Below are 12,054 nucleotides of genomic sequence, written 5' to 3' on the forward strand. Positions count from 1 at the left end.
AACGGTTTTCAGTAATTTAATTATATCTAGTTAGTTGTTTATAAAGGACAGTTTTTCTGGTAGACCTGTAAGGATTGGGTACATTTAAGTTTGACGTAGCGCCATTTTTGCTGTCACATTGGAAAAAGCTGCTAAACAACGCGTGGGAACAGTTTTATCTGGTAATGGTAGTTTTATTTCTTTGAATATCTTGTTTTTGAGAATGAAGTGATTTGCTTACTTTACTTTCTTCGAGAGAGATTTCGACAAAATTCTGTTCATAAACGTATTTAAAATTTTTTATCCAGAAACGGAGTGATTGGTTAGAAACACATTACTTGATTATTGTTTTGAATCTATTAGTTCTTTTGTAGATGCTTTAATGTTGTAATTTTTCTAGAAGGCTTCTTTCTTGTGCTCTTCTCGAAAATTCAAGCTTATAAATTCTTTCTACATTTGGATTATTTTCTATAAGTTGGTTGACTTCATTGTAACTTAGTGTAACAAAAATTTTTATTTTTTCTTTATCCTCGAACTGTATTTTTTACGGTTTGCCAAAAGTTCCTTACTAAGCTGTTCCTTTTCTAAAGTAATGTAATTTGGTATCTGGGCCTCCAATTACTTTCTCGATCCACAGATTATAAAAACATTTGTGTGTTAGAAATAAATACAAGTGTGACTGAAGGAAATGAAAATACAATGTTAAAGTGGCGTTGGTTTTTATGAATTCCAATTATTTCTAAAATGTTCCTTTTTTTCAGAATTCCGTTGTTGGAGCTAAAAGTAACAAAAATGACTCACGAAGTTAATGAATGTAATGAAAAAAAATCCCAAAACAGAACAAACCCTTGTGATACTCTTAATAAATCTGACAACAGCTCAAATGAATTAAACAGTCTAAGTGATAAGATGAGGGAACAGAGTCTTTCTGAAGAACAAGATGGTGATGAAGATGAGTCATTTGAAACTGCACGGAGCCAATTGGACGACATAAATAATGATTCTGATTCTTTATGTTCATCATCACAATCAGATTATGTTTCGCAGGAAAGTGCTATTGTCAGTGATCAGCCGATCAATGAGAATCATTTAAGTGAAGGTCTAAGTGATGATGAGCAGTTCGTTTGGACCCCTTACGCGGAACTGCACTTGTTAAATTCGTTGAGAGGATTGAGACCAGTAGGCAAGTAACTTTTTATTTTCTCTACCTGATACGATGTATAAAGACGTCACGATGCAAAGCTTAACCCTTTAATGAGACTAGATTTTTGGATGACTTGAAACCATCATCCCACTATACCACTGAATTGAGAGGTTAAATGTTACGAGTATTGTAACCAGTAGTCGAGGTGTAATCCGCAAACACTTGGATCTACCCTTAACATTTGTACTTGGGAACTATAAAAGGCAATTGAAATTTGGGGACCATAAATGACTTTAAAAAGGGTTATTTATTTGACCAATAATCACATGGTCAAGAAGTATAATTGTGGGCATTATCAACGCTCCATATGTCTTTTCTCTCTAACCTGGCACATTGATATTCATTTTCCCAGCCACCACAATCCAGTCGTAATCCTGAAAATCGTGTAGGAAATCGTAAAAGTAGAATATCTACTTTAGAAGTTTGAAGAACCCTAAAACTTAACATCCACATAATACCTAAGGCACATTTCAACTACTTGTGTTTAGCGAATCCAAAGTCATGTAGCTTATTATCTTACATAAATAGTGTGAGGCTTTTCGGGCCCTTTTGTTCTAAAAACAGGGACACTGAAGGGAGCCACAACCGATCTTTCTTGAAGCAACAGGAGGCAAGGGATTTGGCTATTTAGTCACTCTCTGTGCAGTTTAAATTATATTTTAAAAAAACTCTTGCTTTTACAGGTGTATATTACCATTTTTATTTGGCCATGATACATGATCGTTTTACTCAGGCCATGGGCGTTAATATATCCCTTAACGAGCTTAAAAACAAACTAAATACATATTACAACTTTGAAGAAGCGGTGAGTTATATATTATATTTTTAATATAAAGTATAATTTAGTAAAACGAAGTAATTGCGGACTTGGCTTAATGTCCAACTACCAAATTGAAGTTGTTGACGATGGGGGCAAGAGAACATACTTCACTATTAACATTTTTACTTTAATAACTTCAGGTTTCTAAGTGGTTACATGCATGTTTCAAACTGCATACTCATAACCACTGTACCAAGCCTGCACTTGAAACAGATGATTTAATGAGATTATACCGTCGTTTCTGTGTGTTTTTGCTTAATGGAAGATTGTAAAGTCTCGGATTTGTACCTTATTCAATTACGTTGTTGTGAAGTAATAGCGTATGTGAGAAATGGAAAGTTGGCCTAAAAGACCACATTCATCGCAACCATTAAGAAAGTGAAGTTTCTCGGATAGTTCAGTGATCATCGTAGGCCCACAAAGCTGCCGGAGAGGCACATCCATTAGTTTAACATCTTATGCATTTCATCGCTTATTTTGAGGAACTCTGGCCTTTGCCATACCCAAATTAATGACAATGACCGTTGAGAGTAAGTTTAGGCGTCACTATTCTACTTTCCTGTTTATCTTTCCCATAACATGAAGGTTGCTGTTAACCGTGTCTTTACCCACAGCCAGTTCTACAGCAAGAGCAAATAATGTAAAGTTTTGGTTGCATTTGACTCATCAGTTTTTAGTTAAGCCTTAACAAGTGCCCATAATTTTTCTTTTAAGATTGCTGACATGATAAGAGTTCAAAAAATAAAAATAAAATAACTTAATTGATCTGACTGCTTCAAGCGACATATGCATTAATTCGAGTAACCGACATACATATTCATATTGTCCTGTATTATTGTTTTTAAGCTCAAAATCAGCGGTGAAGATTTCCCATGCCCGCAAATAGAGTTCAGTCTACCACCAGATGAATTTCCTGAAGTAGCGGAGATAATGGCCAAGATGGAGAAGGAAGCAGCTTCTAAAGAAGCTAATACAAGTGATTAAATCACCCACATATCATTCGATGGTCTATTTGTGGTAAGTTATGAGGATCCTTGATTTGCTTATAAGGTTGGGAAAGTATAGCGATCGCGAAATTGAGTTTTATCCGGTTTTATACCAGAAATACATGTTGCTGTACCGGCTGGAATGTCATAAGCCTTTCCCACAAGATACATCTTTTACTATTGTTCTGAGCAATGAGGAAGTTTCTGAGCATGCTGAGGGCTAATCAATATAACCCGTGCATAATTAGATTCTGTCTCGGTTGAAATAAATTCATAAAATAGGCTAACGGAAAAGTGTACCAGAAGGCCCACAGTCATCGCGACCCATAAGAATCAATTGTTAAACTCTGCGGATAACCGTATTGCTCAGTGATAACATCTGGCTCACAAAGCCTCCTAGACTAGAGTTACCAAATTCTATGTTTTTTATTTTAATCCTTAAAGTTAAGTAACGCTCGGGTGTTATTGCACTACCGTCAACTACCCCGCTCAAAATAAATTTCTCCATCGCACTCTCTCAACATCACCTTCGTCTCAAACCTATATCACGACTTCGTTTCCCATAAATGCTATCCCTATTACTTCCAGAGTATGCTGCAGTTGCTTATGAAATGTTGGAATGAAATGCGACTCATAAATTACGATTTTGCGTTAAAAAAAAAAAAAAAAAAAAGCTTTAAAAAATTCATTTTTATTGTAGAATTGGAGAATGGATCTTTTTCAATGAGGGTTGCTCCGGATTTGTTGACAAAAAATTCAAAGGGGTTGATATGAGTCTGGAATGTAAACTTGGTCCAGAGCATCCTCTATCCTTATATGCAGCATTTCTGCCGCCTGCATCTGATTTAGCAACCTTTGATTCCATTAGTTTTGTAAAATAATTTTTATCATTTTCAAGTATTATTAATTTTGTTCTAATTTTTATTTTAGGAGTCCTACAAGAACAAGAAGGCCATTATATTATCTCAGCGAAGATTTTATGTAAAGAAACGTTTCTGTATCATTCATTGATCTTTAGAAGCAATCATTGCTTAGATGTTTCAATATATCGATTGAAATGTCCAGCCAGTAGTCAATAAAATTAAAAAAAAAAAACTATTGTAAAATATGTGCCAAAGAGAAATTACGAAGAGTTACTCAAAAGTAACGGGAAAAGTTTTTCCAGGTGCGTTTGGGCCCAGTTCCGTTTTCTACTTCTAGGTTTCCTTATTGGATCCACTGTTTTGGATCAATCGTCTTTGTTGAGGAAGCGTCTGTTTTTTACGTAAATGAAGTTTAACATGCTCGACGATTTTGTTATTGCAGATCAGACCAGCGTGTAATCATTGTTTTGTTTTAAAGGAAAATAAGGAGCAGAAACAGTAGCTTAGTTTCGAAAGAATTAGCGTGGGATAAAACTTAAGTATAACGGCATATATATTTTCCAAGTTTTCATTCTTTATTGTTCGAATGTCACTTTTGGTTGAACTCTGAATGGAGGCCTTCCGAAGCTTACACTAAAATTCCAAGTTTCATCCTTTACCGAATGATCCAGAACAATGTCTAATAATGGCTCCAGAAAGAAGAAGACGGCACTATCCTCGCCTTTCCTTCATTTTTGGGTACTCTTTCTTGTTAAGATGGACATTTTAAATGACTGCAATTTTTTGTATTCAACTTTTTTTAAATGTTGATCTACGCATCCCATTTTTAATTTTATGCAGCTACTTTTTTTTAAATTGTCTTGTGAGAGAGTTATTTTTAATATGTGTTATGTATATTTTTTCATTTAAAGTATATTGATGAGTTGTAATTTGTTTTTGAAAATTTTACGACTCTTTTTTTTATTATTTAATTTTTGCCTTGTTAGTTACAAGAATTTTGTTCCTAATTGTTCCATATTTATATGGACGCTAGTTTTTGTAACATTTTTCAATCCAATTAATCGTTTTTTATTCTGTCAGGTTTTTCGAAAATGTGCCAGACAATTTCTTATTCGTTCACTAGAAATTCAACCTCCTCTATGATTCGGAGAAAGATTTTACTTTGCCTACTGTTTATTTTATTTTTGTGTGCAGCAATTCATTGCTGGTTCTTATCTGTTTGAAACACAGATGTTATACATATTGGGTCAGTTTGATGAAGAGCTTGCAGTTTATGAAAAATGTTATAATGAATATCTTATTTCTGTGATCATATTTAAAAAGTAAAAGAGCTAATGTGAGCTGAGTAATATCATTTGTTTTTGCAATCTGTATAGCTTGCAGTAAGCTTTGTGAAGGAGATCTAGTCTTTTATATAAAAATGGGCAAGGCTAATTTTTTTTATTTTTTTTTTTTGAGATTAAACCACATTAGCATAAAGTTTTCGTTTCATAGTATTAAGTTTGTTCCTTGTGTATAAAAAAATTGTTAATTTTATTTTTATAGAATAAAATGTTTAATTTCTGTTTTTCTGATCTATATTTTAAATAAATATATTGGATGTTTATTTTGCTACTATTTTCTTGATTTACCACTTAATCTGTTGTGGAATTTGAGCATATTAGAAATCTGATGTAAACACTCACTCAACTTTCTTTTACTGGAGTTTCAAAAAGTTCTTATTTATTCATTATTTTCAAACTTTAAATAAATTTCAACTTAGAACTTTAAATAAATTTTAGTAGACTTAAATATCGAATCCTTACAACAATTCAGTTTTCTTTTCAAAAGAACATCAAGTTTCCTCAAGTCCCACTTACAATTAATTTTCATGAACAGAATTTTAAATAAAGTTTATAGGGGTTTACCTGATCTGAGGTATATGAATATTACAAATCTGGTGTACTACATGAGTGTACCACCCCCACTTGCAAAACTTTCAGGTGAATTAGACTTATACCTCACCCATAAACGCCATCTGTGAGCTGCAGATATGCTTTCCGGAAGAATTCCACACCAACTTAGCCTAACAAATGCAATACGCCCGCATGAAATCTGTAAAACCTTACTGCAAATCCAAAGTGACAACCTGTCAATAAACGAATAATTTTTGAGCTGATGGCTGATGGTTGTGCAACGGTATTTCAGTTAACTCCACGCTGCTAGAAAAGAACCAACATATCCGTTTTGGCTGAAAAGTATTACTTAAGAAAAAAATCAAATGGAAGATTTGAATTTTTGAACTCTTACTTCAAATTTTAACTATTGCTATAAGCGCTTGGAATTGCTGATCTTGCCTGTGTTACCAAGATTCGACAACTACCATCTATTCGTGATTCCATGGCCTACACATCAGTTAGGGAAGTCACATTTGCATTTGATTCATGTATTTTTCTTTGGTCATGGGATAATAATATTCATATAAAATCGTTTACAATCAATAGAAATAACAAATTACAATAGAAAAATATTTTCATTATTCGTAATTAAATTAATTCATGTATCAGTTAAAATATCAAGTTAATTAATTACTATATTATTATTTATTAATTCTATTATTATCATCAAAGTATTTAACGCTTTAGGCAGGAGTGGTGTGGTGCATGAACTGCAGAACTGCGTCCAGCACTTCTTTATCTCGCTTGATGTGCTTATCAATGCAGGACAGCGGCTTCGGATCAATGTCAGATATACCTGCAGAAAAATAAAGATTTAAAAAAACCTATCCTCCCGATGTTTACATGTTTAGTTATCGCGCACAACTAAGAATTTACAGAAGATCATTATCCATCTGGCCAATCTCTAAAAAATAACTAAAAAAATAAAAATAGTTGTTAGTCTCGCAGGTATGAAAAGCGCCTTGGTTATACTAAAGTGATCAAGTGTTCAAAATAGTTAATCTCTCTCTAACTTCCTTCCTAACATTCGGATCATAGAGAATTTTCACAAAGAAAAAAAAAAAAAGCCTGATGAATTACTAAAACTTACCAATATTCAGTCGATACTCCATTCCTTCACAGTCTTTAATAAAATGGGACTTGTAAGGCAGGTCACTGCAAGGCAAACATAGGAAGGCAATATTTCGATATAGTAAGCCTTTAAAAAAACCTAGAGTGTGATATTTTTACAGTAATTAAAGTACCATACCCTTTAGAGGCAGATTTTAAAGCGAGAAAGATAGAACAATCTTTAGCAGTGGTGGCCAGCAGATACCGCTGAATGATGTCCACTTCTCGGTCACAGTCAAGCAGTGATTCGATATAGCTGTAATCACCTTCTGTGGCACATCGCTCCCTATTCAAAATAAAAAAATTAATTTTCCTAAAAAAACATTGTTTCACACAAAAGTAATGGACCTACATTTGAGATGTGTGTAAGTTTAAATAAGACAATTACATATTACAAAAATGGTCACAAAATCTTAAAAATCAAAACAGCACTTCCCGCACGCTTAATTTGATTCGCGCATAAACTTATAGTCGGCTCTACTTGGTAGAACCCAAACCAAAATTGAACTTCCGCTTTTTCCATTTTTGAGTTATCCTGAATGCCAATCCCCAATTTCATTAGAAACATCAACTTTTTCACGCTCAGGTGACTTTAAACCAACCACTTTCGATTAAACTTCACATACTTCGTACGAGGGTTAAGAGAAAGTAAAAATCTATCTATAGATCCTCCTCTGGAATGCCATGAATCGAATTTTCCTAGAAATATGTTTGCAGCTGCTGACCCTAAGATTTTCTAATCCTAGGGATGCTCCTTATAGCTCTTCTTCAGTTGTTGATGCGCCATAAATTAAGTTTTTAGATTTATATAAAACAGTTTAAATAAAATCTTGGAAGCCATTTTTGAGAAAAAAATTACTTCATAATTAATTTCTCCCATTCCATGTAAGGAGAAGTATTGCACATTTGCAGATTTTCTATTTTGAGTTCATTGGTAACTAAAGAAAACTTCTAGACTGAATGTTGATAGTCGAGCAATATTCAAAGACAGAAAAGTAAAAATATTACATAGAAATAATAAACAAATGTTTATTAATTTTTGTTAATAATCGATGTAGCGCAGGTCATCTGTATTTCTCCTCGGCTAGAAAAAGTTAAAATAAGTAAATAAAACTATTCGAGCGAAGATTAACTGACATAGATTAACTAACATTCAAGACTAACACTGACATAGACATTAAACCTTGAATCGTGTAAGATAAAACCACACTTTACCTGTATAACGAACATACAGCAGCAAAGTTCGTATTTTGTAGTTGTTGTACTTTAAGTATTCTTTGTAGAATGGAATTATTTGGAAGCGGCTGTGAGGACCAATCGCAAGGCATGATCTGTCCATAGAGAGATGTCAGTCCATTATAGGTGGTAGGGCTATACTGGTTCGGAGATATTATTTCAGAGATATTGTTATCCGACACCGAATTTTTGAACGCCGTAATGTTTGGTAATCGCATGCACAGTCCGGACACCACCAGCGAACACCAACGGTCCATTAGGCTGAAATTTAAATAAATCGATTTTTTTTTTGCTGTAAGTGAAAGTATAAAAATGCAACAAGTACTTACTTCTCAATATTAACTTCATCTTTGCTTGCTATCATGAAGAAATCTTTCAAAACTTCCATGTAACTTCGATTAAAGTCTTCGCTGAATATTAGGTTACCATTCTGAAATGAAAAGAAACAACCTGTACCGCATTACTCTCTCAAGACCTTATTTTGCTGAGATAATTACATCAAAACTTACTTTTAAAATGGAATTGTTTTAAACGTTCAATTTTAAGAAAACATAACTAGATGTGTTAGATTTAGCCATACATGAGTCAGCACTGGGTAAAAATAAAGAGGTCTGATATATGTATATACTGTCAGAGTAACCATCAACCCGGAAAATACGGAATCAGTTTTAGAGATAAACTTACATTCACAGAAATCTATATGAAACTTTTTTGTTTTGTTTTTGTTTCAAATAAAAATGATTGACTGTAATAAAAGTTTCAAATAAAAGGGTAGGTCTCCACTTTTAAGGAGTTACTGTATTGTGTGAAATTTAAAGTGAGAACAGAAAAATCTTCAGTAAAACCGTTTTTTCGGTTGACGAATTTTGACCAGAACCTTCACATTTTGAAAACAAAAAATAAGTTTGAGCTTTATACGATTTACAGCATTACGGGTTTCTCAAAGTCTCTTAATCGAAAAGAGGTACTTTACGAGAATGGTGTCCGACAATAGCTAAAGACGAACGTTTTATACCTCTTTACGCCTACCGAGGTTAGCGACCAACTGGAAATTGTGAGTTGGATAACGTTGGTTAGAAGAAGGTGACGCGAGTGTGATTCAATATAGCTTTACTCTTTAGGACAAAGAGTAGCCTTTTTTAAAAAACCAACACAGCTTGGTTTCATTTTTGTTTATCTCGGTTAGTTATATTGTAACTAAAAAACAATTTTTTATTGATGCCATACAAAACGTGAACATTTACGAAACAACTTGATCCTATTATTATTTATGTGGGTCGGAGTTATACATAAAATATTCACAGCCAGTGTAGAAATGACCAGCACGACCATTATTAACTGTTGAAGAAACAATTAATACATGAAGTTTAAGGAGTTGAATCATCCTTACCTTAAAAATTTTAAGATTATTTTGCGGCGTCATTAATAAGTTTCTAACAGCTCGTTTCATTCTTATCGTATTTCTAGAGAACAAAAGAAAATTAAATAAATCATCGTTTTTGAAATTAGAAAGTAAATTAGATTAGTTTTTTTTTCAAGCGGATACTTATAAATTGAAAATTATAGAAACCTACCCAGAAAAAAGATCTAGTGGACAGTACTGACTAATTCCAACTACCCGTTTTTTCATTATCTGAAATTACAGAAATAGTTAATTTATACACAGACAGAGTGAAACCTAAAATTTACAAATTATTACAACGAAAATCTCAAAGTACACACTCAAATATAAAAAAGTAACTAATATCAAGTGTAATTAAAAAGAAGATATCAAATACACACAAGTAGTAAATAAAACTCTGTTTATAAAGCTTCATAAATTATTAGCTTGAAACTAAGAATCTCAAATCAAAAATAATTTATTTGTTAAGATTTGACATAATATTAAAAATAGATGTATTGGAAGTGTCATAAAGTTAAAAAGCTAAACCTATTGTCAGGAACCCATTTGTAAGTAAAGTAATTGCCTATTTTTTCAGGCGGGCTTTACGTCCAACAACCAATTAGGTGTCGTGGACGGAGGCGACTAGCAAACATACTTTACTGTAAATTTCTTTTATTAACCATTAAATAAAATCCAAGGCCTAGACCAGGGATCGAACCCAGAACCCAAAACATATTAGCTTTACAGGTCTTGCCTCTAACCGCTCGGCTACCGCGGCGCCTGATACTATCAGGAACTAAGAATCACATATTTTATTAAAAGGGAACTATCCCATTTTACAGAATTAAACGTGAAAACTATTTACTACGTGTTTAGAAATATTTTTCAAAAATAAAAAAATTATACTATTTGCTTTGGAGAAACCACTTTTAATTTTTTGCAGGATAAACATAAATACCAATATATGAGTCTTGTTCATTTTAAATATTATATAAAGAATGAGAACAAAATTGAATTTTTAATGTTATTTTATTGTACTGAATTACTTGAAAAGGAGAGAGGATATCAAAGATATTGTTTCGTAGAGGATGCTGGGTGCCCATTGAGCCTTGAGATACCAATCTGTGGGGCAGATGGGTTTGACAATGATGGAGAAGAGCAAGTGTTAGGAATGCTTATAGACTCTTGTCTCCTTTTCGGGATGAACAGCCATGCAGAAGAAAATCCAGGAGATGTCAAGAGAGATTATTATGGGTCGCATTGCCTGCTCACTTCCACTTTTGCTATTCTATTCTAATCCGAAAAATAACAAAAGTAAAACAGTTTTTAAAATAATAAAATTAAAGCTATGATTTACCTTCAGGTACTGGTTCATACAGAAAGTACACTTAGGATGTTTGCGGTCTAATAGCGGAATCCATCCTTGTTTCGGTTTGATTTCAATGCAATAAGTAGCATTTATCTGCCTGAAACATATTAACAGATCATGATATAATCTAAAAAAGCTCTCGGCTGTGTCAAAAAATTAAAAAATCTGGTGTAAACACTCAGGCAACTTTCTCTTGTTTATATCTCACCGTTATAAGTAACAACTTTTCATTGAGTATGCAGCAAACTCAGAATTTTAAAAATATTTAATTTGCTGTAACATTAAAATAAACATTTTTTAAAATAACGAAAATAACACTTTAGAAGGAAACCTAAATATCTCCTTCTCCTACTGGAACGCTCCTAAGATTATTTCAGGGAAACAAACTTACAAACAAAACTGATAGGAAAACCTTATATTTGAGTGCTTAGCGTAACAAGTTTCGAGAAATTCACTAGTATAAGAAAATAGCCTTTGTGATGGTACTATTTTCTTCAAACTCGGAATTCAACAATCCATTATGTTATGTATACAAGAAGATTAAATAAATAAATGGAAGGAAACAAGATATAAAGCGCGGAAGAATCTTAAAATTATAATTTATTGTAAATTTACTTTACTTTATAATAGTAAGTTTAAACTAATGAGTGTGCTTTTTTTTTTTTTCATTTGGACAGTTGGCACGAGGAAAGTCAAATTTAGGAGTTGAGAATCTTTTCGTAGGCTATTGCCGGCTTAAAGCTGGGAAGTAACTTGAGTTACCTGTAGGGGATTGGACCACGAGGAACGAGAGGTATTGATATAATGGAGGTGTTACGGAAGCGTTGACAACTGTACAGAAAGTGGAAACACTGCGCTGGGAGCACCCAAATACCAAATTTTGTTTCATTTAACATGTATGTACAATTCTTTTTAATGAGATGCTAAGGATTTGCTTTATTTTTATTCACACGATACCTTAGCTGCCTGCAGAGAAGAAGACTGTTTTTTTTCTGTTCATTTAACTAATAAAAGATCTCAAAATATTCTCTTCATTTTGTATGTTTCTTTCACCTTTTTTTTTTTAAAAATAAAACTTTGTATTATTTCTCATATACTTCATTAGTTCTATTTGAGGTAATCAGTAACCGAGCAATTTCAAAAGACAACTGTGGAAATAAAAACCT

General features: G+C 33.0%; 2 protein-coding genes across 8 annotated transcripts in view; one reads left to right on the forward strand and one right to left on the reverse strand.

Moving 5' to 3' along the window:
- Positions 1–5,458, forward strand: LOC141461974 (uncharacterized). Of its 2 annotated transcripts, none has more exons than XM_074143482.1 (5): positions 1–161; positions 741–1,162; positions 1,867–1,988; positions 2,850–3,020; positions 3,920–5,458. In XM_074143482.1, the coding sequence occupies exons 2-4, from the start codon at positions 772–774 to the stop codon at positions 2,985–2,987; spliced, it is 651 nt and encodes a 216-aa protein (XP_073999583.1). In that variant the 5' UTR covers positions 1–161; positions 741–771; the 3' UTR covers positions 2,988–3,020; positions 3,920–5,458. The 2 variants fall into 2 exon arrangements, with proteins under 2 accessions (XP_073999583.1, XP_073999584.1); XM_074143483.1 differs by having other exon boundaries at positions 161–301.
- Ipk1 (Inositol phosphate kinase 1) overlaps positions 5,224–12,054 on the reverse strand; it is a 27,923-nt gene continuing 21,092 nt past the window's right edge. For all 6 annotated transcript variants that reach the window (XM_074143477.1, XM_074143472.1, XM_074143476.1 and 3 more), the window contains 8 exons: positions 10,877–10,985; positions 9,710–9,768; positions 9,526–9,598; positions 8,465–8,565; positions 8,115–8,396; positions 7,039–7,185; positions 6,880–6,944; positions 5,224–6,585 (listed from right to left, as the gene is read on the reverse strand). In XM_074143477.1, the coding sequence (XP_073999578.1) occupies positions 6,473–6,585; positions 6,880–6,944; positions 7,039–7,185; positions 8,115–8,396; positions 8,465–8,565; positions 9,526–9,598; positions 9,710–9,768; positions 10,877–10,985 (949 nt within the window). In that variant the 3' untranslated portion in view covers positions 5,224–6,472. The remainder of the gene's footprint in view (positions 6,586–6,879; positions 6,945–7,038; positions 7,186–8,114; positions 8,397–8,464; positions 8,566–9,525; positions 9,599–9,709; positions 9,769–10,876; positions 10,986–12,054) is intronic.

The sequence above is a fragment of the Rhodnius prolixus genome, unplaced genomic scaffold (genome assembly GCF_049639745.1).
Source record: "Rhodnius prolixus isolate KJV_2025 unplaced genomic scaffold, Rpr scaffold_12, whole genome shotgun sequence".
NCBI classification, from domain to species: domain Eukaryota; kingdom Metazoa; phylum Arthropoda; class Insecta; order Hemiptera; family Reduviidae; genus Rhodnius; species Rhodnius prolixus.

Bases quoted from the DNA above. Each gene is read 5' to 3' on its own strand.
- LOC141461974 (XM_074143482.1), top strand. From the start codon at position 772: ATGACTCACGAAGTTAATGAATGTAATGAAAAAAAATCCCAAAACAGA. The intron at 1,163-1,866 runs GCAAGTAACTTT...TTGCTTTTACAG, and splicing joins GAGAGGATTGAGACCAGTAG to GTGTATATTACCATTTTTAT. The intron at 1,989-2,849 runs GTGAGTTATATA...ATTGTTTTTAAG, and splicing joins ATTACAACTTTGAAGAAGCG to CTCAAAATCAGCGGTGAAGA.